The sequence below is a fragment of the Lolium perenne genome, chromosome 4, assembly GCF_019359855.2.
Source record: "Lolium perenne isolate Kyuss_39 chromosome 4, Kyuss_2.0, whole genome shotgun sequence".
Lineage (NCBI taxonomy): Eukaryota > Viridiplantae > Streptophyta > Magnoliopsida > Poales > Poaceae > Lolium > Lolium perenne.
Genome location: NC_067247.2, coordinates 139,665,623 through 139,692,538, shown reverse-complemented (window position 1 = coordinate 139,692,538; position 26,916 = coordinate 139,665,623). Strand labels below are relative to the sequence as shown.

At 43.9% G+C, this 26,916-nt stretch overlaps 1 protein-coding gene across 1 annotated transcript; it reads right to left on the bottom strand.

The window, feature by feature from the left end:
- Positions 1 to 8,105: 8,105 nt before the first annotated feature.
- Positions 8,106 to 8,588, bottom strand: LOC127348662 (uncharacterized protein At5g01610-like). The gene has a single exon (XM_051374611.2). It carries the CDS (start codon positions 8,577 to 8,579, stop codon positions 8,133 to 8,135), a length of 447 nt encoding a protein of 148 aa, XP_051230571.1. The 5' UTR covers positions 8,580 to 8,588; the 3' UTR covers positions 8,106 to 8,132.
- Between the last annotated feature and the right edge of the window lie 18,328 nt (positions 8,589 to 26,916).

The following is a 26,916-nucleotide window of genomic DNA, read 5'->3' as shown; positions in this document are numbered from 1 at the left end:
AAGCTGATGTGCCACTAGTCCATATGAGAGTCCGTCAAAAGTAAATGACAAGGTTGAAAGCTAAACACCACATACTTCCTCATGAGCTATAAAACATTAACACAAATTGAGAAGCATTTTGAATTGTTTAAAGGTAGCACTCAAGCAATTTACTTTGGAATGGCAGGAAATACCACATAGTAGGTAGGTATGGTGGACACAAATGGCATAGTGGTTGGCTCAAGTATTTTGGATGCATGAGAAGTATTCCCTCTCGATACAAGGTTTAGGCTAGCAAGGTTGTTTGAAGCAAACACAAGTATGAACCGGTACAGCAAAACTTACATAAGAACATATCGCAAGCATTATAATACTCTACACTGTCTTCCTTGTTGCTCAAACACTTTTACCAGAAAATATCTAGACCTTAAGAGAGATCAATTATGCAACCAATTTCAACAAGCTTTACGGTAGTTCTCCACTAATAGGTTTAAACTACATGAAAAAAAAAACTTAAACATGATCTACTTGAAAGCTCAAAACAATTGCCAAGTGTCAAATTATCCAAGACATATGAGGCATTTTCTTCTTCCAACCAAATAACCATAAGTATTGTAGCTTCCAACTTTTATCATTGAACATTAAAAGTAAAACGAAGAACAAGTGTTCATATGAAAAAGCGGAGCGTGTCTCTCTCCCAAACAAGGATTGCTAGGATCCGAATTTATTCAAACACAAACAAAAATAAAAACACACAGACGCTCCAAGTAAAGCACATATGATGTGACTGAATAAAAATATAGTTTCAGGGGAGGAACCTGATAAGTTGATGAAGAAGGGGATGCCTTGGACATCCCCAAGCTTAGACGCTTGAGTCTCCTTGAAATATGCAGGGATGAACCACGGGGGCATCCCCAAGCTTAGACTTTTCACTCTTCTTGATCATATATCATCCTCCTCTCTTGACCCTTGAAAACTTCCTTCACAACAAACTTCTCATAAACTTCATTAGAGGGGTTAGTACTAAAAAAAATTTGAATCCACCTTGGTCCTGTAGTGGCACATTGCAAGAACTCAATAAAACATTAGCTACAGCTCTCTACGTCTAGAAAACCTCGCTTAAAGTCCACAAGAGACAATGCAAAAAAACAGAGACAGAATCTGCCAAAACAGAACAGCCAGTAAAGACGAATTTTAATAAAATACTTCCGTTGCTCAAATCAGAAAACTCAAAACTAATGAAAGTTGCGTACATATGTGAGGAACATGCACGTAAATTGGCATAATTTTCTGAGTTTCCTACAGAGAATTAGACCAAGATTCGTGACAGATAGAAATCTGTTTCTGCGCAGAAATCCAAATCTAGTATCAACCTTCGATTAGAGGCTTCACTTGGCACAACAAAACACAAAACTAAGATAAGGAGAGGTTGCTACAGTAGTAAACAACTTCCAAGACACAAATATAAAACAAAGTACTGTAGCAAAATAACACATGGGTTATCTCCCAAGAAGTTGCTTTCTTTATAGCCATTAAGATGGGCTCAGCAGTTTTAATGATGCACTCGCAAAAAATAGTATTTGAAACAAAAGAGAGCATCAAGAGGCAAATCCATAACACATTTAAGTCTAACATGCTTCCTATGCAAAGGAATCTTGTAAATAAACAAGTTCAAAGTAACAAGCATAGGAAGATAAAACAAGCGTAGCTTCAAAATTTTAAGCATATAGAGAGGTGTTTTAGTACCATGCAAATTTCTACAACCATATTTTCCTCTCTCATAATAATTTTCAGTAGCTTCATGAATAAACTCAACAATATAACTATCACATGCAGCATACTTTTCATGATCCACAAACATATAATTTTTATCAAGTTCAAGAATAGTGGAATTAAAACTTTCAAACTTACTTTTATTAATAATATAACAAGGTAGTTGATCAATCTCAAGAGTTATGGGACTCATAGAATAAGTCAAGGACTCTCCAATCCCATTTTCATTAGTAGTACAATTAATATTCTCAAGTAACATAGGACCATCATCTAGAGCTTTATCATAAACATTTGCTAAACAAAATTCTTTAGTACCATGCATTTCGACATCAGGCACAAACAAAGCATTATCATAAGATTTATCAAAGTAGCATGGATTATCATATATAACAGTAGCATAATTATTCTCATAAGTATTACTCATAGGTACTATTTCAAGAGAATCCACAGGAACATAACATTCAACCTCTTTCGGTAAGCATGGAGGACAATCAAATAGTGTAAGAGATGAAGAGTTACTCTCATTAGAAGGTTGGCATGGGTAGCTAATCCATTCTTCCTCCTTTTGTTCATCACTCTCCTCTTCTTTTTCATCCAATGAGCTTTCAGGTTCATCAATTTCCTCCTCTTTTTCATCCAATGAGCTTTCAGGTTCATCAGTTTCTTCTTCCACAGGTTCCTGCAAATTGTGAGTGCATTCTTGTGCATTAATGTGTCTCTCTTTATAATCAAGGATATAAGGATTCCTACTGTAGCATTCTATGCAAGAATTAAGGATAGTAGAGACATAATCTTTAAGGTCCTTACAAATAGCACAAGTTTCATAATTCTCAACCATGAAGGATTCTATCTCGGAGGCTCCCATAAATAAGACAAATTGTTCTACCTCTTCGAACCCATAATGAATATAGCAATTCCGATTATAGCTCTTAATTAAAAATTCCTCACTAAAGCCACATTGAAATTTAAGATGTTTAGTGTCCTCTTTAGAGCAACAGTTTATATCATGGCGTCTAAGCAAGATTCTAGCCATTGTATTCAATTTTTCTATCATAGCACTCATTATTTTACCAGTTCTTGATTCTCTATAATTATTATAACATTCTATAAGCTCCAAGTAGGTTGTAGGTTCTCCCATGACAACAGTTTTTAATTTTTTCGGTTTTTCAAATTTTTATGGATTTTTGGGTATATGAGACAAATAAAACAAGACAAAAATAAACTAAGCAAAAGTAAACTACGCAAACTAATACTAGACAGAAATAAACTAAGCACAAATAAACTAGACAAAAGTAAACTAAGCAAAACAAAATAAAACAAAATAAAAGCAGAGAGAGAGGTAGAGTGTACTCCCCAGGTGAACTTATGAGTAGAGCTATGCCTCCCCGGCAACGGCGCCAGAAAACAGTCTTGATGACCCACAAGTATAGGGGATCGCGATAGTCTTCGAGGGTAGTATAACCCAAATTTATTGATTCGACACAAGGGGAGGTAAAGAATACTTATAAGCCTTAACAACTGAGTTGTCAATTCAGCTGCACCTGGAAAAGCACTAGCAACAGTGGTGATGTGAAAGTAGCAGTAATATGAGAGCAATAGTAACAGTAACACAGCAGCAGTAATAGCAATAGGAGAGCGATGGCACCAGAAGATAGTTGATACTACTTCCAATGACATGTAGAACAAGTATATTATGATGAGAGATGGACCGGGGTTCCCAGCGATCTACACTAGTGGTAACTCTCCAATAAGTGACAAGTGTTGGGTGAACAAATTATAGTTGGGCAATTGATAGGAATCAAAGCATTAAGCTAGAACATCAAGATTATTAATTATGTAGGCATGTTTTCCGTATATAGTCGTACGTGCTCGCAATGAGAAACTTGCACAACATCTTTTGTCCTACCAGCCGGTGGCAGCCGGGCCTCAAGGGAAACTACTGGATATTAAGATACTCCTTTTAATAGAGTACCGGAGCAAAGCATTAACACACCGTGAAAACATGTGATCCTCACATCACTACCATCCCCTCCGGTTGTCCCGATTTCTGTCACTTCGGGGCCATTGGTTCCGGACAGTGACATGTGCATACAACTTGTAGATACAATCTAAGCAACAATATAGAGCTCAAATCTAAGATCATGCCACTCGGGCCCTAGTGACAAGCATTAAGCATAACAAGATTGCAGCAACAATAACTTCACAAACTTTATAGATAGACTAATCATAATGTATCATCCATCGGATCCCAACAAACACAACACCGATTACATCAGATGAATCTCAATCATGTAAGGCAGCTCATGAGACCATTGTATTGAAGTACATGGGGGAGAGTATACCGACATAGCTACTGCTAGAACCCGTAGTCCATGGGGGAACTACTCACGGAGCATGATGGAGGCGATGGCGTTGATGGAGATGGCTTCCGGGGCACTTCCCCGTTCCGGCAGGGTGCCGGAACAGAGTTCTGTCCCACGAATTGGAGTTTCGCGATGGCGGCGGCGCCCCTGGAGTCTTTCTGGAGTTTCGTCAATTGGTACGGTGTTTTTAGGTCGAAAGGGATTTTATAGGCGAAGAGGCGGCGCAGGGGGGCACCTGGGGGCTCCACACCATAGGGTGGCGCGGGCCCAGGCCTGGCCGCGCCGCCCTATGGTCTGGTGGCCCTCTGGCCCCTCTCCGACTCTTCTTCGGTGTTCTGGAGCCTTCTGGGAAAAATAGGAGGTTTGGCGTTGATTTCGTCCAATTCCGAGAATATTGCCCGAACAGCCTTTCTGGAACCAAAAACAGCAGAAAACAGGAACTGGCACTGTGGCATCTCGTTAATAGGTTAGTTCCGGAAAACGCATAAAAACGTTATAAAGTGCAAGCAAAACATGTAAGTATTGTCATAAAACAAGCATGGAACGACAGAAATTATGGATACGTCGGGGACGTATCATTGCGCCGCACTACACTCCGCCGCCATCAACCTTCAACGTGCTTCTTGGCTCCTACTGGTTCGATAAACCTTGGTTTCTTACTGAGGGAAAACTTGCCGATGTACGCATCACACCTTCCTCTTGGGGTTCCCAACGGACGCGTGTTGTACGCGTATCAAGGACGTGTACGAGGCATGGGGGCCATTCCGTGGAAAGTAGGGTTTTCCCAGGAAAATGACCCCTACAGTTACAGACTCCGTAAGAGAAAGGCGGATCGGGATGCAGATGTTGTGGCGCGGTTGGCATCAGAATTCGATGAGATGAAGAAAACCCTGAATGTACTAGTACAAGAAAGATCGGCAGCTGGGACGCATGAAGATCATCCAGCGGATGTCGGAAGCCAGCAGCGGAGAAGCAGCGTGGCTTCCATGGAGGCCCCGTCGGCTGGTGCTAATGCACCGACGATCGATATTACTGCACCGGAGCGTCCTCGCTACCCCGTGGACGATGTAAAGGAGATGAAAGAATGTCATCTGCATTATCCAGTGGGGAACATTTCCATGAAGGTAGCCATCGGCAGTGCTTTACCATGTTTACCTGGAGCACTCCACCACAACAACCCCATTGAAGATGGCTATGCTCGTGTCACGGTGGAAGAAATAGTCAAAGAGTTTGAGGACCCAGAGATTGACATTGCTACACCCGAAGGGGAGAGAAGACTTGGAGATGTCAAGCGCCAGTTCATTCTATGGAAGAAGAAGTTTATCAAGTTTCCAGGCGAGGCGCCAAGGCCAACAAGTCCACCCCCCTCTGGTGGTGGTGGTGGCAGTGGTGGTGGTGGTGGTGGTGGTGGTTCACCTACACCTCCTTCACGTCAGTCGACGCCGCCCCCAATCCACCCCCGGCGGGTAAGCAGACGCCGCCCCCCAGTCCGCCTCCGGCGGGTAAGCCAACGCCGCCCCCTAATACACCTCCGGCGAAGAAGCAGAAGTAGTCCTGGACTATTAACCCGGACCCTTATGTACCTAAAACCACAAAGGTACCGGAGCCATCACTAAAGCCTCTCCCCACAAGGCCTTGGGAACGTAGTGCCGAGGAAGTCGACGCGGCCGCGGCTGCTCACAAAGAGAAATGGAGGGCGGAAATGAAGAAGAAAAGAGAGCCTGAGCCCAAGCCATTATTTTCTGAGAAGGAAAAGAAGTGGGCTAAGTCATTTTTGAGCACACCGTCCCAAGCTGAGAAGAATATGCATGATGACTATGGATGTGAACTTCGTAGGCAAGCATGCATATTGAAGGAAAAGAAAGACTTGGCGGAGAAGCAGGAGAAGAAAGCCTGCTTGGAGGAGGCCGATAAAGAAGAAAGTAAAAAAGGCGGGAAACAAGTTGCCCAGCTCGGGAAACAAAGTAAACAATCGATAGCCCCGCTCATAGTGAAAGCCGCAGGTCCGGATGCTGAACTAATGGACCCCGCTATCATAGCAGCTGCGGTAGCACAGGGAATGACTGTAACGGGTGCCAGAGAACAAGCGGCCCAGATCGGTATGACTCTTTGTGCAGTGTTAGGCCTTGAGGAGGCGCCAATGAGTGAGGTAGTAATTACATATGTGCCGAATGGGCCTCTCGTCGAGCCTGCGCAGGAAGAGGATCTACCTCCACAAATGAAAAATCTGCTACATTGGTACAAGGGTTACATAAAAACTAACGCCGGCAAAGAATATATTTATGCGGAAGTTATACATGAGCATCACTTCAAACATTACTATGTAATAGTTCATATGAGTGAATTGTTCCAGCTGTTCAATCTGCGCGAGCTCGACAAATCTATCATCAGTTGCTACGTTCTGTAAGTGATTTATTTCTACCTCATATCGTTCATTGCCTGCACTATATATATTGTCCTAACTATATTGTTGTGTACGCTATTATGCAGAATGAAGATTCGGGAAATGCGAATAAGGAACATCCATGATGTTAGGTTCATTGACCCACAAATCGTTAATGGATATGTGTTAGAACAACACCCCGCCGACGCGGAGCAAGACCTGTGGCTTTTTCTTACAAAGCAGCAACTCAAAAGTCAAATTCTATTTCCTTACCATTTTGGGTGAGTGTTTCTGTCTTGAGCACATTCTTTTTTGTTTCCTCCATGCATGGTATGTCTAATCGATGAGTTATGCATGACTGTGCATGTATCGTGTCCACAGGTTCCACTAGATTCTGCTAGTAATTGAATTTCACACCTCCAGAGTTCTCATCCTAGACTCTATGAATATGGATCCAAAGCTTTGGACCAACATGAGAAAAATGCTGCAAAAGTAATTATTTTCATTCATTTGCGCTCTATATCGATCGGCCTCTTTCGTTCATTTCCTAATATCAAGTAACTAATAACTCTCTTGTTCATTTAATTTTCTTTGCCTCGTAGGGTTTGGAGATGGTTCACAGATGAAACGGTCGGTGAATTCCAAAAAGAGCTAGACTTTAGAAAGTCACTGAATGGGAATATTCAGCCACCGGGGACCAATCTATGTGGATATATACTATATTTGTGAGTTCATCCGGAGATACACCTCTGAGCGGAAGCCGTCGGAAACCAACGTGCTGAGGAATAACTTCCGAAAGACGCCTAGTCCAGAAGCTCGCTTGTGACCAATTCAAGAGGAACTAGCAGGATTTTTCATGAGGGAAGTCCTCCATCGTAAAGGAGAACACTATTACGAGAACATAGAACTTCTGATGCCGTAAATTATGTATGGAAACTTGTTCAAAATTGTATATGATCATCCGATATATTGAATATATTGTATATTCTTCTTGAATTCTTCTTGGTTCTAATTTCAAATTGTTTGAAATTGTACATTCATATGCATGTATATAGTACCGTAGAATATGTGTACTGAAACTTCTTCAAAATTAAAATAAAACACAAAATAAAATATAAAAGCAATAAAACAATATAAATTAAAAAGAAACCAGATTTAGGGGGGCTTTTGTCGCGGTTGGCCAGGAGAACCGCGACTAAAGGTCCTCCACCCTGACGCTCGCCTGCCGCCCACGTGGACGGGCCCGAACCGCGACTAGGGGGGGGGGGGGGGGGGGCTTAGTCGCGCATATTTAATCCCGGTTGCGCAACCGGTATTAATGGAGGTTGCGAACCGGGATTAAATGACCTTTTTCTACCAGTGCGACACGGGTTTCGGCGCACGATCTATACCTAGTAAGTACATATAACACGCCCGTACATCATGTATGGCATATTCCGCATAACTGAATCCCCTTATGTAAGAAACATTTACGATTTTTATTGATAATAATTTCGAAGAATGCAAAAGGATACAACAAGCCATATATACAGTACATGAAAGGTAAATGAACACACGCCACACATATCAGTAGGCCACGCGCGCCCACCACGGACGACGTTCTCCTGCATGCATTCGTTCACTTCCGACAGCGATCAGCTGCAGTACGGGCTGACGGCGAAGGTGCCGACGGGGAACGACTTGGATATCACGCCGGCGTCGAACTTGAGGTCGTCGCCGTCCCGGTCGACTCCCGTGATGCCTACCCGTGTTACCGCGACGTTCACGCTCACCCCCTGCAGCTCGTCGATCACCATGTTCTTGATGCTCCCGTGGATCGTGCTCTCGTACTGGAGCTTGAAGCTGGAGACGTCGATCTCGCACGCGCTCGGGAGGAACACGTCGAAGGAGCCGTCTGCGTGGAGGGTGTAGTTCTGCACGCCCTCGGGGAGGATGCCCGGCGGGAAGTCGTAGTCCGCCAGCATCTCGTATACCGTTGGAGTGGCCCTCGAGCTGCTGATCTTGGTGCGGGAGGCAGAAGCCGCCGCGAAGGAGGCGGCGACAATGAGGAGGAGGAGGAGGACCAGGTTGTTATTTGCCATGGCTGGTGCTTGTGATATCAAAGCGGAATTATCTGTGGCCTCTGGGATGATGTTTGTTGATTGTGTTTGCTTATCAAGCCGCTCGATGTGGGATGATGTAACTGAAGGCCGTCTAGCCTCATACATATAGCTCGATCTGGAGAGCAAGAACGGCTTAGAGATAACGCATTACTATACGGCACGGCTTATATTTGCGAGTAATAACATAACTTACACAAAAGGAACGGCTTAGATACGTTGCAGGCTTGCATATATACTCAAAAGAAATCACAATTTAGCTCTGAAGGCAAAAGTTAATTCGGAAGCTGTTCTGAGACGGCACGCTGGCCAGTGGAACTACCCATACGTACGGTACGGATTTGTGATGGGTAGTTCTAGCAATCCTCCGGAGGATAATTTCTTCCCAGACTCCTAGTGTACAACGCGACACATGTCCAATTTCTACCAAAATCCTAGATTTGCTTGGCAGCAAAAAAATCGGTTTTGCTTCATTGAAGCAAAAAACAGGTTTGACTCGAAATAAAACAGAAAAGACTAGTCGGGCGTAGACCTCGCTAGAGAACTCGCAGAGAAATCGCTGGCGACTCGTTGGAGACCTCCCCGGAGATCTAGTAGCAAAAACTTTGTGCTATTGAAGCTAAACAGATCTCGCTGGAGACCTTGCTGCAGATCTAGTAAAAAAAATTTTGTACTAAAGTATCAAAATAGCAAAACATTTGCAGCAAAAGGTGTATACTATCGTCACATCGTTAACTAGCTGTCGGCGCACCACCGGCAGCGTACCAACTCCGGCTAGAAGCACCATCAGTTGCTTCTTGCAGCACCATCAGTACCTGTTTGTAGCACCGTTGGTTACTGTTTGCAGCACCTCTGATAACTGTTTGCAGCACAACTGCAGATGGTTTGGTAGCACCGCTGGTGACTGTTTGCAGCTCCACCATCAACCCCATGCAGCAATGCGGCCCACCCTTTGCAGATCCACCGCCGTTCGTATGCAGCAGAACGCCGAAGGAGGAGCAGCACGGGGGGGAGGGGGAGGAGAATGCATCAGCGGAAGAGCAAGCCGGGGCGCGCGGGCATCGGTAGAGGAGCCAGGGACGACCCGGTTGCTTGGGCGATGTCGTCGGGATGGCGCTGCTGCATCTCCGTCTGGACCGGTCGGCACTGCGACGACGGCCGCGCATGGCCATGGCTTAATAGAGGCCCGAGGACGAGGAATTCGTTGAAAACGCCGGCGCCGGTAGTCGCCGGGTGGAAGAGGGTGTTAGCGCACACTAATATGCCATTAGTCGTCGTAGGATTGAATGAAATCGGGGCCGGCAGACGGTCTGGGGCGAGCTCCAATGGATTGTGAGGAAAAAATCTCTGCGGAAGGGAGCAAGACGACGTGAGGATAGGGGAGAGAGAAAGAGTGGGCCCCAGCCATGTTGTACACTTCGCATCGAACATGACGTGGCCTCACGTGAACCACAAGATGGATGAAACGGACGCCACGGAACCCGGAGGCTGGCAGCGCGCGATCCTCCGGACGAAACGGGGCATTTTCCATTTGTGATATCAGGTGAACGAAAAATAAAAGAATTACTAGTATATTGTTGATGGTCTACTTAATTTCACTCAATATATCAAAGCAGTCTAAAACCCACTTAGCTAAAGTTACAATAAGGAAGAAAAGAAAGGGCTGAAGAAATACAAGTCTTGTATACTTCCTTCCTTCACTACTAGCTTGGCAAAACGTCTATATAAGTGAACAGAGGAATTAATATTTGAAATAAAACTGCAAAATAATATGAAAATAATACAGTATGACTTTTACATATATTTCAGATACTTAAGACTTCTAATTGATTTTCTAAGACAATAAATGCTTCCTTGGTGTTACCGTTGTCTCTAACTGTGGATCAATCTCATCTTTTCTGATATCCTGGATAATTAGATCTGAGGCGGAATTGAGTTTTTTGCCGAGGTTGTGTTCACATGTTCGCACGGGATCTTGGATTAGATCTGAACACAATATCTATTGTATCGCGTGTTTCCTTTATGTTATTCCACGGTGGCATTAGTTTAACTGGTTTTTGCATGCTCATATATGCACACGGACCATCAATGCGAAAGAAAAATATATTTTAGCTGACATCTGTTTTGCCAGTTATGAGCTATTCATACTTTCTACATTAGTCACTGTTCGTATTCATGTTCACGGGCGTAGCCTCCATCAATTGCATAGTGATGAGGACATCCCTACTACACCACTACCTCCGTCATTGATAAATGAAGATGAACCTGCTATGAAGCTCAAGTCCAATGAAGTTCGGATTGGACCAATTATAAGGGCTTGTGCGAAGCTACTTAAACAACAGGTGAACTTGTTTCTAAACGATACTTTGATTGATGAGAACTTTATACTGCCTAAGTCCTATTACTTATATATCATCAGGTATCAAGAGGAGACGAGCATCGCACGAGGAGTAGAGGAGCAGCTGGACATGAAGACGGACGTCAAGATGAACGTGAAGCTGGACATGGAGCTGGACATGAAGATATCTCATGGAGGCGCGAGGAAGGAGCGGGAGGCATGCGCGAGAGGAGAAGTCGACGTCCAGGCCGGCCCAGCGCCCGGTCAGACCGGCCTCCAGACCGGCGCGCCCGGTCCCTGGCCCGGTTGACCGGGCGGCAGACCGGTTTCCCCCTGGCGCCAACCGGGCATCGTACGAGGCCAACCGGACGGAGTTTTGCGACCTTTCCGGTTGCCGCCCTGTCCCTGGCCCGGTTTAGACCGGCCAGCCCGGTCCCAGGCCCGGTCAACCGGATTCCAGACCGGTCCAGTCCGAGTCTGTCTCGACCAGATCTATTCTGGGTCGGTTTTACTTGTATTTTTCGACCAGAACTCGTCCCGGGCATCAATATAAGTGCCTTGGACGACCCCCTAGCTGCTTTAGACCACGTTTAAGATAAACCCTAGTTCATAGTTGTTTGCTAAGCAAAACTATTGTTCCCCAACTCTCCAATTCGTTGCGATCTGGAGTTTTATGCTACTGAAAGTTTATGTGATATGTTGTTCCATTGGGGATTAGAAGATAGCAATCTACCGCTTCGTGGTCGGTGGCTACGTGCGCAAGTGTATGGAGTTGCGAATATCTTGCAGGGTTGAGAGCTTTTGCATTGGCATCAGGAATCAATCGAGAGACTTTGTCGTGTCATACAAGTTATCCTCCTCATCATCATCGATTTCATCCGCTGCTACCATCACGTGTTCATCACCACCCGTCGCTTACTGAGAAGATCGGGCCACCCCTTATCATCTTGGTATCAGATTTCCAGTTTTCCTCGGTACGCCATCCACAATCCACCCCATAGTTGAGTTGTGAGTGTTTTCTTATCCAGAAAAAGCCATAAAAAGTTAGGGTTAGGGTTTGCCATAGTCTTAGATTGCACTAATTTCAAGTTTTAGTTGCTTTTCGTAATTGTTTTTGCGTATCTTTTCTTTCCATCTAGCATTTTAGGGTTTGAGTTTACTCTATCATCTTGTGTTACTTTGTCGTCTAGTATCAGTTTTTGTTACTCCGAGTCCACATAGCGTACTGTGTGCTTGTTCCCAACCATAGACAGAGCTTTTCGATATAAAGTGACTAGGAACTTCCCCAGAAGAGACTAGTTTTACCGCTCGACAGGCTGCTCGTTAGGTTATCGGTGCTTTGCATATTTCTGTTGGCCGTGTTATCAAGGAGTTGTGTCCTATATCCAATTTTTTTTTTGAAAAGAAGCAAAAGGAGCTACATAGCTGCGTGTGTTATACAAAAAGAAAAATCCAAAACAAAAATGAAGTGCTAGTTGAATCAAGTGATGGCCTAAGTTTACTTTACTGCACCCGTAGTTGAGCAATCTTGTGCCTGTCTCGTTGAGCTTTACTAGCATCTCTCTACTGCATTGCAACCTTTTCAACATATAGTTGCATTTCCCCATTATATCGCCTTGTGTGAGTATCATTGGTTGTCTACGGTCAGCGCTAGAGCTTGTTATTGGTGCAAATAGGTAGCCCACCTACAGCCCCATATATATCCTGCTTTGTCGTGTGATTGTTCTTATACCCTTGATATTCGCTTCGCTACATCCGTGCACTAGTCCGTCAATCCAAGTTGGTAAGCAATACTAATTCACTTTGGAGCGGTAAGATTTACCTTTCTTATCAGTTTTGAGTGAGTTGTGAGAGTACCACCACATATTTTTGTTTAGTGCACTAACCTACTAATCATGTCTACTGAGGATGTTGATGTGATGTAGAAAAAGGATCCAGCAGCGACAGTTACTTGGCTGGAGTATGAGGCACTATGTGATCACCTACAACGTGAAATCCGTGTTGCCAATGAAGCGTTGGACAAGGATATTCAGAGTGTTCACTTGAAGGTCGATGAGGCTACTACGGCGGTTAACACTGTTCAAATATCCATGACGACTCTTCAAGCATCGATACAAAATCTGACAACCGCCGTTGGTGAGATACGTACAATGGTGCAACAACAACCACCACTTGATGAAGATGGCAGTGTGCAAGGTGACAATGCCGATGCTGCTAATGCTCAAGGGCGTGGTGTTGGTCGTGTTCTTGGACGTGGCGTTGGTGAAGCGTTCCGTGGTTGTGGTTTTGTCCCCATCGGAGCCCAACGTGTTCCACAAAACAAGAAGATGGTTTGGGTAAACCCAAGTTCTCAATTCCCAGATTTGAAGGAGGTACTGATGTTGAAGAATATCTTACATGGGAGCTGAAGATTGATAGATTATGGCGTTTACATCCTGACTATACTGAAGATAGGAAGATCAAGCTTGCTTCCTCTGAATTTGATGACTATGCTTTGCGTTGGTGGGATGGACTTGTTCGTGCTCGAGAAGAAGATGGTGAGCTGCCTATTATCACATGGCGTGCTATGAAGGCGTCATTGAGAGCTCGTTTTGTGCCTACCAATTACTTGCGTTCCGTCTTTGACAAGTTGACCCAATTGAAGCAAGGTGTGTTGACGGCTGATGCTTACTACATGGAGATGGAGATGCTTATGCAGCGTGCCCGTGTCCGTGAGTCTCTTGAGATGACACTACAACGTTTTCTGAATGGTCTGCGGTTTAATATCAAGGGCATTGTGCGTCATCACAGCTACGCTACTATGAATGAGCTGCTACATCATGCAAGAGAAGCTGAGTCACAGTTGGCTGAAGAACTGCAAATGAAGGGCCGTGGTACAGGCGCTGGGCGTTATACACCCCGGACGCCGCCCTCCATGGCGACATTTCCGCGCCCTGCAGATGTTCCTACTTCGTCTAGCAAGCCGGTCTCTAGTGTCACCAACACAAAGAAGCCCGCTCCTGCAGCAAGTGGAACTAGTTCTAACATGTCGACAGCGCGCAATCGCGATATAGCTTGTCATACATGTGGTGGCAAGGGTCACATCAAGCGAGATTGTCCTAACCGCAAAGTTATGATCATTAATGAGGACAATGAGTATGAAACTGGAGATGATGTTGATCCAAATGCTCCAGATGAGGATGATTATGACAGTGATGGGTTTGATGCTTTCCCTTCTGAAGCTCAAACTATTGTTGTCTCGCAGCGTGTTCTTAATGTGCAGCCAAGTGCATCTACACATCGCTGTATTTTGTTCCAAACAAAGGCACTAGTTGGTCCTGATAAAGCTTGCAAGGTCATTATTGATGGCGGGAGTTGTCGCAATCTAGCAAGCAAAGAGTTATGTGCCAAGCTGAAACTGAAGTATCTACCGCACCCACATCCATATTATATTCAGTGGTTGAGCAATAATGGTGAGATGAAGGTGAGCCACATGGTGCGAGTTGATTTTGAGATTGGACCGTATAAGGATTCCATTGATTTTGATGTGGTTCCTATGACGGTTTGTCACCTGATGTTGGGCCGGCCATGGCTCTATGCCCGTTCTGTGCAACACAATGCCCGCGCCAATACATATCAGTTGGAGTTCAAGGGCAAGAAAATTAACTTACAGCCTATGTCACCACAGCAAATTGTCAATGAGTCTCGTCAGAAGATTGAAGTAAACTTGGAGGATGCATCCATATATAGGCGAGAGAATTGTAATGCCGTGAGTGATTGCCGCCCGGTCCCTGGCCCGGTTTAGACCGGCCAGCCCGGTCCCTGGCCCGGTCAACCGGATTCCAGACCGGACCAGTCCGAGTCTGTCTCGACCAGATCTATTCTGGGTCGGTTTTACTTGTATTTTTCGACCAGAACTCGTCCTGGACGCCTATATAAGTGCCTTGGACGACCACCTAGCTGCTTTAGACCACGTTTAAGATAAACCCTAGTTCATAGTTGTTTGCTAAGCGAAACTATTGTTCCCCAACTCTCCAATTCGTTGTGATCTGTAGTTTTATGCTACTGAAAGTTTATGTGATCTGTTGTTCCATTGGGGATTAGAAGATTGCAATCTACCGCTTCGTGGTCGGCGGCTACGTGCGCAAGTGTGTGGAGTTGCGAATATCTTGAAGGGTTGAGAGCTGTTGCATTGTCATCAGGAATCAATCGAGAGACTTCATCGCGTCATACAAGTTATCCTCCTCATCATCATCGATTTCATCCGCTGCTACCTGATACGTATCCAATGTATCTATAATTTCTTATGTTCCATGCTAGTTTTATGACAATACCTACATGTTTTATTCATACTTTATATCATTTTGATGCATTTTCCGGAACTAACCAATTAACAAGATGCCGAAGTGTCAGTTCCTGTTTTCTGCTATTTTTGGTTTCAGAAATCCTTCACAGGAAATATTCTCGGAATTGGAGGAAACAAAAGCCCAGGATCTTATTTTTCACGGAAGGTTCCAGAAGTCCGAAGGGGAGACGAAGATGGGCCAGGGGGCCCCCACACCATACCTGGGCGCGGGCCCACTCCTGGCCGCGCCACCAGGTGGGGAGGGCACCCTGGGGCCCCTCCGACGCCGCCCTTCCGCCTATATATTCTTCCAGAAGCGAAAACCCTATAACAACCGACGATATTCCACGAAGAGTTCCGTAGCCGCCGCCATCGCGAAGACAAGTTTCGGGGGACATAAGTCTCTGTTCCGGCACGCCGCCGGGACGGGAAATTGCCCCCGGAGTCATCTCCATCGACACCACCGCCATCTTCATCGCCATTGCTGTCTCCCATGATGAGGAGGGAGTAGTTCTCCCCCGAGGCTGAGGACTCTACCGGTAGCTATGTGGTTCATCTCTCTCTCCCATGGTGTGATCTTTATGTGAGATCATGAGCTTTGTATCACTATTAATCTATGTGCTACTCTAGTGATGTTATTAAAGTAGTATATTCCTCCCCCATGATGTAAAGTTTACAGTGTGTGCATCATGTAGTACTTGGCGTAGGTTATGATTGTAATCTCTTGTAGATTATGAAGTTAACTATTACTATGATAGTATTGATGTGATCTATTCCCCCTTTCATAGCTATTGGTGACAGTGTGTATGATATGTTAGTACTCGGTCTAAATTGCAACGGTCTATTATGCACTCTAGAGGTTACTTTAATATGAACTCCAGAAGTTGTGGAGCTTGTTTACTCCGGCTTGAGGTGTGCTTTTGTAGCCCTACACAATGAATGGTGTTTTTTTATCCAACAAGAGAGTGTTTGAGAGTAGCATTTATTTGTTCAGTTATGTGATCATTGTTGAGAGTGTCCACTAGTGAAAGTATGATCCCTAGGCCTTATTTCTAAGCATTGAAACACCGTTTCTAACAAGTTCTGCTACATGTTTGCTTGCTGCCATTTTTATTTCAGATTGCAATTACTATTTACAATCATCCATATTACTTGTATTTCACTATCTCTTCGCCGAACTAGTACACCTATACATCTGACAAGTGTATTAGGTGTGTTGGGGACACAAGAGACTTCTTGTATCTTAATTGCAGGGTTGCTTGAGAGGGATATCTTTGACCTCTACCTCCCTGAGTTCGATAAACCTTGGGTGATTCACTTAAGGGAAACTTGCTGCTGTTCTACAAACCTCTGCTCTTGGATGCCCAACACTGTCTACAGAAATAGAAGCGTGCGTAGACATCAAGCTATTTTCTGGCGCCGTTGCCGGGGAGGTAAGGTAAAAGGTATTCACATCCTCCGACTACTAAGATATTTCCTAGCACTGTTGCCGGTGTGTGAGTGCTCGAAGCTATTTCCTTTAGATCCTGCAATTATATCATTTTGTTTCTTGTTTTTATTTTTACTAGTTAGGCTTAATAGAAAACAACAAAAATATTAGAGATCTTTATAGTATTTATCTTGAGTTAGGACATGAGGTGTTTGAAGAGAAAATTAAAAAACCTATGGAACTTTATATGCATGCTAATGGCAATGTTATTAGTATGAACGCTTTGAACACCATTGTTGCTAATGCTATGGAAAATTTTAAGCTTGGGGAAGCTGGTTTTGATGAGCATGATATTTTTAGTCCCCCAAGTTTTGAGGAGAAAATTTACTTTGATGATACTTTGCCTCCCATTTATGATGATTATAATGATAGTGGTATTTTGGTGCCACCTACTATGGAGGATAAAGTTTATTATGATTACAATATGCCTCCTACATTTGATGATTATGGTGATGAGAATAATAATGATAGCTACTTTGTTGAATTTGCTCCCACTACAATTAATAAAAATGACTATGCTTATGTTGGGAGTAGTAATTATTTTATGCATGAGACTCATGATAAGAATGCTTTATGTGATAGTTATATTGTTGAGTTTGTTCATGATGCTACTGAAAGTTATTATGAGAGAGGGAAATATGGTTATATGCATCTTAATAATATTAAGTTTCCCCTCTTTATGTTGAGAATCTTGAAGTTGCGCTTGTGTTGCCTTTCTATGCTTGTTGTATTATCCTTTTCATAGGAAGTGGGTTAGAGTTAAAAGTGTATCTTATTTACTTTTGATGCTCTCTTTTGCTTCAACTCTTATTTCTTGCGAGAGCATCATTAAAATTACTGAGCCCATCTTAATGGCTATAAAGAAAGCACTTCTTGGGAGATAACCCTTGTTTTTATTTTGCTACTGTTTTGTTGTGTCTTGGAAGTTGTTACTACTGTAGCTACCTCTCCTTATCTTTACTTTATTGCATTGTTGTGCCAAGTAAAGTCTTTGATAGTAAGGTTGATACTAGATTTTGATTACTGCGCAGAAACAGATTTCTTGCTGTCACGAATTTGAGTAGGTCTCTCTGTAGGTAACTCAGAAAAATCAGTGAAAATTTATGAGTGATCCTCAGATATGTACGCAACTTTCATTCAATTTGATCTTCTTCATCTGGGCATGTTAAGTGCCTCTAAAAACTTCGTATTTACGGACTGTTCTATTTTGACAGATTATGCCTTTTATTTAACATTGCCTCTTTTACTGTGTTTGAGTGGATTTCTTTGCTCCATTGAATTTCAGTAACCTTGGGTAATGTCCAGAAGTGTTTGGAATGATTGTGTCCTCTCTGAACATGTGAATTTTTGATTATGCACTGACCCTCTAATGAAATTGTTTTGAGTTTGGTGTGGAGGAAGTTTTCAAGGATCAAGAGAGGAGAATGATATAATGTGATCAAGAAGAGTGAAAAGTCTAATCTTGGGGATGCCCCCGTAGTTCATCCCTGCATATTTGAAGAAGACTCAAGCATCTAAGCTTGGGGATGCCCAAGGCATCCCCTTCTTCATCAACAACTTATCAGGTCACCTCTAGTGAAACTATATTTTTATTCCGTCACATCTTATGTGCTTTACTTGGAGCGTCTGTATGTTTTTATTTTTGTTTGTGTTTGAATAAATTCGGATCCTATCTATCTTGTTTGGGAGAGAGACACGCTCCGCTTTTTCATTTGAATAATTCTATTCTTCACTTATACTTGTTGAGTATTCAGTTTTCGCACTTTATTGCTTCTAGCTCTTGGTTTTCGTGAATCTATTGTTCAGAGCTATTAGTTATTTTATAGAAAGTACTCTCTTACTTCACTTATATTTGTTTTGAGAGTTTCTTGCTATTTGGTTGGAAACAGAAAATGCTTCATGTGATAGTTGGTATATTGTCTTGAATAATTTGATGCTTGGCAATTGTTTTGAGCTCTCAAGTAGGTCATGTTTAAGCTCTTGCATCATGTAGTTTAAACCTATTAGTGGAGAACTACCGTAGAGCTTGTTGAAATTTGGTTTGCATGATTCGTCTCTCTAAGGTCTAGATATTTTTTGGTAAAAGTGTTTGAGCAACAAGGAAGACAGTGTAGAGTCTTATAATGCTTGCAATATGTTCTTATGTAACTTTTAATATACCAGTTCATACTTGTGTTTGCTTCAAACAACCTTGCTAGCCAAAGCCTTGTACTGAGAGGGAATGCTTCTCGTGCATCCAAAATCTTGAGCCAAAACTTATGCCATTTGTGTCCACCATAACTACCTATCATGTGGTATTTTTCTGCCATTCCAAGTAAATTGCTTGCGTGCTACCTTAAAAAATTCATTCCTTGTCTTTGCAATACATAGCTCATGGGAAAGTTGCCTAAAAAACTATTGTAGTAAAGAATATGTCCCTTATGTATCTTATTTCTTGTAAGTTGCTTGTTGAGCGGTAACCATGTTTCTGGGGACGCCATCAACTGTTACACTTTTGTTTAATATCATGTGAGTTGCTATGCATGTTCGTCTTGTCTGAAGTAAGGGTGATTTGCCATGAGTTGAATGGTTTGGGTATGCATATTGTTAGAGAAAAACATTGGGCCGCCAACAAAAGCCATGTATCATGGTGGAAGTTTCAGCTTGGACATTAATCCTCAATCTCTTATGAGAATATTATCTGTTGTTGAATGCTTAAGCATTAAAGAGGAGTCCATTATCTGTTTTCTATGTTGTCCCGGTATGGATGTCCTCAAGTTGAGATTTATCAAAAACGAGAAATCAAATGCGATCTATCTCCTTGGACCTTTGTACAGGTGGCATAGAGGTACCCCTTTGTGACACTTGGTTGAAACATATGTAATGCAATGATAATCCATGAAAATCCGAGATAATTAGGACAAGGTGCGAGCACTATTGGTATTCGATGCATGAGGCTTGCAACTTATAGGATGTTTTATGCATAACACATATGAATTATTACTACCGTTGACAAAATTGTTTCCATGTTTTCAAAATAAAAAGCTCTAGCACATGAGTAATCCCTGCTTCCCTCTACGAAGGGTCTTTCTTTTACTTTATGTTGAGTCAGTTTACCTACTTCTTTCTATCTTAGAAGCAAACACTTGTGTCAACTGTGTGCATTGATTCTTACATACTTGCTTATTTGCACTCATCATATTACTTTGTGTTGACAATTATCCATGAGACACTAGTAGGAAAACCCTTATAGGCGGAGCTTAGTTCTGTGGCGCACCTCGAAAAATGCGCCACAGAAATTTATTTTGTGGCGCACCAGGCAAGGTGCGCCACGGAAATAGCTTAATTTTGTGGCGCACCAGCGAACCGTGCGCCACAAAAACTTGGTGGGCCCCACAACCTTTCACCCCCAATCATTGGTTTTACTATTTCTATGACGCACGTACCCCAGTGCGCCACAAAAATAAGCTATTCTGTGGCGCACGGCAACAGTGCGCCACAAAAATAAGCTATTCTATGGCGCAGTTTGCCTGGTGCGCCACATAAATAAGGTATTCTGTGGCGCATTGTGTTCGGTGCGCCACAGAATTAGCGAACCAGATATACAAAAGTGAGCCAACCTCCCACCTACCACACTACACACGCCATTCTTCTTCCTCCATCTAGCTCGTCCCCCCTTCTCTCTCATACCATTTTGGCTCTACTTTTCACTTGCTTGGGTATTTATTGCACTTACTTTGGTTGATACTTAATTGGAGTTGAGGAGAAGGCTCTCCATACTCTCTCCTCCTCTTGAACTCATCGATCGCGGTCTCGTCTCGGTATCGAATCTAGAAGGTGAGTAGTTGGAGGAGACATACATATGCTTGGAGGAGACATGCATATGCTTGTAGATCTTGTGTGGCCGTCGTGTGTATGGATGCTTGTTGCAGGTGAAGCGCTTGTGTGTGTGCCGGTGTGGTGCATGGATGTTTGCCGAAATGTTGATTCATTTCCGTTTCGGCAAATTTTGCACTACCCATATGTCCTACTTTGAGGAGAGGTCATACAGGATTTTTCCGCTCCATGTAATACCTTGAGGAGAGGTACGGCCCATGCATGTGTGTGCATTTTTTGCGGTTCTAATTTCCTGTTCTATGTATACCATTTGCAGGCAAGCATGGTCCTCTCGATGAGTTTCGCTCGAATCTCTAGATACAAGATAGACGTGAAGGAGGACATGATTCGGAAAAATAGGCGCCAGATAAGATGTCCGTGTCGATCATGCAAACTCGAGCGCTGGATCAACCCTGATTCCGGACAACTGGAGGAGCACCTGCTGAGGCGCGGTTTCATGCAAGACAACCAGGCGCGGCCGGCCCCATCAAATGGTGCGCATGAAGACCATGTCGAGCGAGATGACTATCATCATGAAGAAGACTATCATCATGCCGACGGGGACTATCATCATGAAGAAGAAGTCGGCGGAGAAGATCATCATGAAGAAGAAGATGCCAGCGGAGAAGATCATCATGATGAAGAAGAAGATTCCGGCGCGACCCCGCTAATTTCAGCCTTGCGGGACTCTCATGTTCAAGATCTTCTCCTCCAGGAGACGAGCAACGATAGAGTTGCAGCTAGAGAGAGAGCCAAGCTGTCGCAAATGGAGAAAGACGGGATGACTCCGATCTTTCCTGGGTGTCGTCCGCAGGATACGCGCTTGCATGTAACGCTTGATTACCTGCAGATGAAGACGCAGAACAAGTGGACCGATTCCAAACAAGAAGACCTTAAAATTCTGGCACGATCGTCTCCCGGAGGGGAACACATTGCCAAGTAGTACCGAGGAGGCCAAGAAAGTCGTGTGTCCCCTTGACCTACCGCACGAAAAATACCACGCTTGCATTAATGATTGTGTGATTTATAGGTGCGAGTACAAGGACAGAACCACATGTCCGGTGTGTGGCCACGGACGGTACAAGGTTGGGAACAATAAGGTACCTCGAAAAGTGGTATGGTACTTTCCTATCACTCCCCGTCTGCAGCGGTATTTCGTGGACCCTAAGGAAGCAAAGCTCATGCAATGGCACGCGGAAAGGCAGAAGCCCGAAGAAGATCCGGAGATGGTCTATATGCTGACACACCCTTCAGACGCTGGACAGTGGCAAGCATTGGACATCGCCTTCCCTAGGTTCGGGGGCGACGCAAGGAACATCAGGCTGGGTATGAGCACCGATGGACTCAATCCGTTCGGCAACCAGAGTAGCACGCATAGCACCTGGCCTGTGTTTGTATGGCCTTACAACCTACCCCCGTGGCTGTGCACCAAGCAAAGGTACATACACCTGAGTATTCTCATTCAGGGGCCGAAACAACCAGGTGTCGACATGCATTTGTATCTCGGGCTGCTGAAAGAGGAGTTAGACACGTTGTGGAAGACGCCACCCCGTACGTGGGACGCCTACACTAGAACTTATTTCGATATGAGAGCCGCGTTGATCACGACGGTCACGGACTATCCTGGTTACGCATATGTATCTGCCCAGGTCGGCCACGGATTCAACGGTTGTGTGAAGTGCATGGACGAGACCCCGCATCTACAACTACCAAGGGATCCCGGGTCCTCGAAAACCGTCTACCCAGGTGCTCGAAGGTGGCTTCGCTTGGATCACCCGTGGAGAAAACGCGGTGATCTGTTCAATGGTAAAGATGAGCCCGATGGACCCCCACGCTCGAGGAGCGGCGCGGAAATCGATGATCTTCTGAAAAATTGGAAGGAGTGCCCAGCACCGGGAAAGAAGCGACCGAAGCCAGAGCCGCTGCTCGGTGTATGGAAAGCGAGGTCTGTTTTCCACGACTTGGAGTACTGGAAGGTCCTCCACACGCCCCACAGCCTCGATGTCATGCACATTACGAAGAACGTTACCGAGAGTCTGCTTGGCACTCTTTGCAACTCGGAAAAGTCCAAGGATGGACCGAAAGCATGATACGATCTTAAACATTTTGGCATCAGGAAAGATCTTCAAGCCCCCGATACTGACGACGACGATGATGATGATGATGATGATGATCAAACGGAAGGGACTCAACGTCTCCGCAAAAGGGCTAAGAAGAACGCGGTGCAGCTTCCCGCTGCCTGCTTCACAACGAGTCCGGAGGAGCTCGAGCAGTTTTTCAGGTGCCTCCTAGGAGTGAAAGTTCCTCACGGTTACTCGGGGAATATAAGCAGATATCTGGACGTAGCGAAGAAGAGGTTCACCGGGATGAAGTCTCACGATTGCCACGTGCTAATGACGTAGATACTTCCCGTTGCGATCCGAGGCATAATGGACGAGCACGTCCGTGATACGCTGTTTGGCCTTTGCAACTTTTTTGACGTTATCACCAGGAAGTCGATCGGCGTGAGGCAGCTCAAGATGCTACAGGATGAGATCGTGGTGATACTATGTGAGCTCGAGATTTACTTCCCGCCTGCATTCTGTGATATATGCATACATCTCCTTCTCCATGTCGTTGAAGACATCAAGCAGCTCGGCCCAACGTTCCTCCACAACATGATGCCTTTCGAAAGGCAGAACGGTGTCATGAAAGGATACGTTCGCAATGGGGCCCGTCCAGACGCAAGCATGGCCAAGGGGTTTCTAACCTACGAGTGCATCTCCTTCTGCCAGAATTATCTAATCACCGAGGACGACGAGGATCATGTTGGTCTACCCCCCAGGACGCTCGCTGGAGTCGGTCACCGCGAGGGCTACCGCTCAGTCCATATCGGCATTGAAAATCGACGCGACGACTTTGACAGGGCTCACCGGGTCGCGCTACAACACTTAAAACTGATCGAACCTTTCGTGCAAGAGCACAAAAGCATGGTCGAGCAGAATTACATCGATATGGGCCGGCCGAGGAAGATGGGAGACGTAACCAAAAAGCACAACTCCAGCTTCACGCATTGGTTCAAGCAAACTCAACTGGTTGAAGCACAGAGAAAAAGGCCTTCTACCAAAGATGAAAAACTCATATACACCTTATCACAGGGACCCGCGCATAACGTAAGGACCTATCAGGGGTACGACATCAACGGTTACAGATTCTACACCGAGGAAAAGGACAGAAATAGTGAAAATCAAAACTCAGGCCTAACTATGCTGTCATACGCCGATGACGAGACTAATGTCAAGGAAAGATTTTTTGGAAGGATCGAGGAGATATGGGAGCTCAATTACTGTGGAGAGACGGTGCCAATGTTTCGTGTGAGATGGGCCAAGAAGGTCGGAAAAGAAGGCCGATATTTCACAACCATGGTTATACCCGATGCAAAATCGAAGAACGCATCCGCGAAAAATGAGCCATGGGTACTCGGTAGCCAAGTTGACCAATGCTTCTTCATCACCGATCCGTCGAGGCCTAGCCGTGTTGTCGTGAGGAGGGGCAAGAGGAGCATCATAGGAATGCAAGGAGACGCCAACGAGGAAGACTTGGACAAGAACGGTGACCCGAAGATGGAGGAGGAATTCGACAGGCACTTCGACATGCCTACTACTAGTAAAGTAAGAAGGAAGACCTCCCTACCCTCTAAAGGTTGTCCGTTCACGCGAAGAAATCTCAAGGTGGCCGGCATAAAGTATTCAACCGCCAACAACCGAAAGGGCAAGAAGATTGCGAAGAGACGCTAGAGCTCGGAGCCGGGACGAAGAAGATCTTTTTTTGGTCTATCACATGTGTGTGAGTGTGTGTGTTAGACAAGTACATGCATGTGTGTGTGAGAGAAACAAGAACATGTTTGTATGAGACAAGTAATTTATAATTCCCTACTAATTACTAAATAATGTTGTGTTATTTATTGAAACTAGCAAGCAGGCCCTCGCAAGTGCGAGGGCATCATCTTTAGCATATTGAACATAGTTATATAACCACTAAACTTGTTAAAAATAATAAGTAAAATAATACAATACCTATTTGAAAAATTGTTAGAACAAATTTAATTTTTTACATAATAATAACTGCAATATTTTCAAAAAAAAAAAGCATGTCAAATTTGTTTGTTAATGTAGACCTTACTCACATGTACATACCTTGGTGGCGTCATAATTATGCCCCAATTACTTAGGACAATTATCTAACTCACATGTCTATATGAGCAAAAGTCAAACAAAACTTTAAGAACTTTATTTCCAATCATATGTCCATGGAACCACAAAAACTCTTAAATATTTCAAATTTGTATGTGACAAAAAGTGTATTATCATTTTAAAATTTACACCTAAAGAGAGCTTTTAATTTTAGTACATGTGTGATCCGTAGAGATCATTCTTAAGAATTATCCTGATGCGGCGAACACTCTCAATAGAAAACTTTCCTATGAACAAATATTCTCCAAAATCATTTTGAAACTACTTTGTTCATAATGCCAATAGACGTACATTGTCTACACCTAGTTGAGACCTCATGATGACTTGCTATCACATCAATCACATGAATACTTCTATAGTGGCAACGACTTTCTCTCCAATTGTCGATTTTGAAACTATTCTCCGTGCACCTCTTGCAGTTGATTTCTAATTTTTGGTTGACAGTACTAACTTTCTATGTGGTTATGAATGACCGATATCAAATCCAATTGATAAATATAATCTTAAGTCAAAGGTCTTAGGTTCCCATCTTAGTCTAATCTTCAGAGATTTGATTTTGTGCCTATATTTTTCTGGTGAAACAAAAGAATATAAGATATGAGGGGACAATGAAGATTTAGCAGGAATGTTTTTGTTCGCCCTTGTTTTTGATGTAACAAATGAGCTTCGTCATCGTGCCTCCTGTCGGCGCCGCTGCTAATCGCCTTGTTTTTGTGGCTTTCGGGCCATGGAGGCGTGGTGATCTGCTCCCTATTTTGAGGGCTTCGTTCTTCGTTTTTAGGGTCAAGGTTTGTAGGGGCGGCACTCAAGTGGTGGTGGAGGCGTCTCGTGCAATAAGGTCTCCCTGGCTTCAACCCCATCTCGGAGGCAACATCGAGAGACTTGTGGGAGTGGTGTGGTCTTCGAGGATTTTGTCTGGCTGTGGGGATCTTCAGGTCGTCAAGGAGCTTCAATGGAAGTTCTTCCTTCTTCTTCGTTTCTGGGACGGATGTGGCCTTTTTGATCCGTTCGGTTATTACCCGTCCGCAACCAACAACGCCAGGCCAACTCAGGGAGGAGCGGCAGCGGCGGCGTGCCGTCGACACGGTCTGGAGGTTGAAAATGAAGGGCTTTCTCAAGAATCTCGTTGTAATTTTCGTTTTTCTTGGGGTGCTTTGTACTGTTCGTTGTTTCTTTTAATGCTAAAGTCCTATTCGCAAAAAAAAGCTTCATCCTAATGAATTTATGAGAGAGTGGCTATGGACATTGTGTTCTCGAATATCTCAGGTTCCCATTTTTGGCGGGGGTCTCTAACCTCTTTGAGAACTTGCATGATTGATATTTTTACAAGCAAATCTCTTAGAACATGATCCTGTGACTTAGAGGTAGATGATTTATGGCTTGTGTTCTCCACGTAAATCACAGCCAAATCCTATGTCTTATTAAGAGAATTTTTTTAACAAATACAATAATCCTGCAAGGAAAAGCTATACACCGATGGTTTTTAGAAGACACATCATTTATTTTTACGGTCCTATGGATGTATGTGCTGACGTGGATCTCTTAATTACCGAGTCCATGTCGAGATGTGACCATCCTAACATAAATCGTTGTCAAACCGGTTTCATAATTAATATTTTATTAAATACAAGCAGCGTCAAGGATAAGGTGCCAGAAATTTTGAGAAGTTTTTTTTACGAAGAGTAAAAGAATTTTCTTTTGCATCACGGCTGCGGCATCGGCAAATAGCCATACTTCTTATGGCGTATTGAGATTTTTTTTTTCATTAATACCTACCATGGTCCATGAAGAAAAGCTATACACGGTCGGTTTTTAGAGGACGCATCTGTGTTATCGCTTAATTACCATGTTCACGTTCGAGACGTGATCACCTCAACATAAATCGTGCCGAACTGATCACATGATCGAGTTTTTTAAACAAAATCCAAGAAGTGCTGAGGATAAGGTGACGGAAATTTTAGGAAATTCTTTTTACAAAGTGTAATTTTTTCTTGCATCATGGCTGCGACATCGGCAAATGGCCAGACTTATATAGTAGTACATATACTTTTCTGGAAATCATTTTGGATAGAGAACGAATT

Bases quoted from the DNA above. Each gene is read 5' to 3' on its own strand.
- LOC127348662 (XM_051374611.2), bottom strand. From the start codon at position 8,579: ATGGCAAATAACAACCTGGTCCTCCTCCTCCTCCTCATTGTCGCCGCC.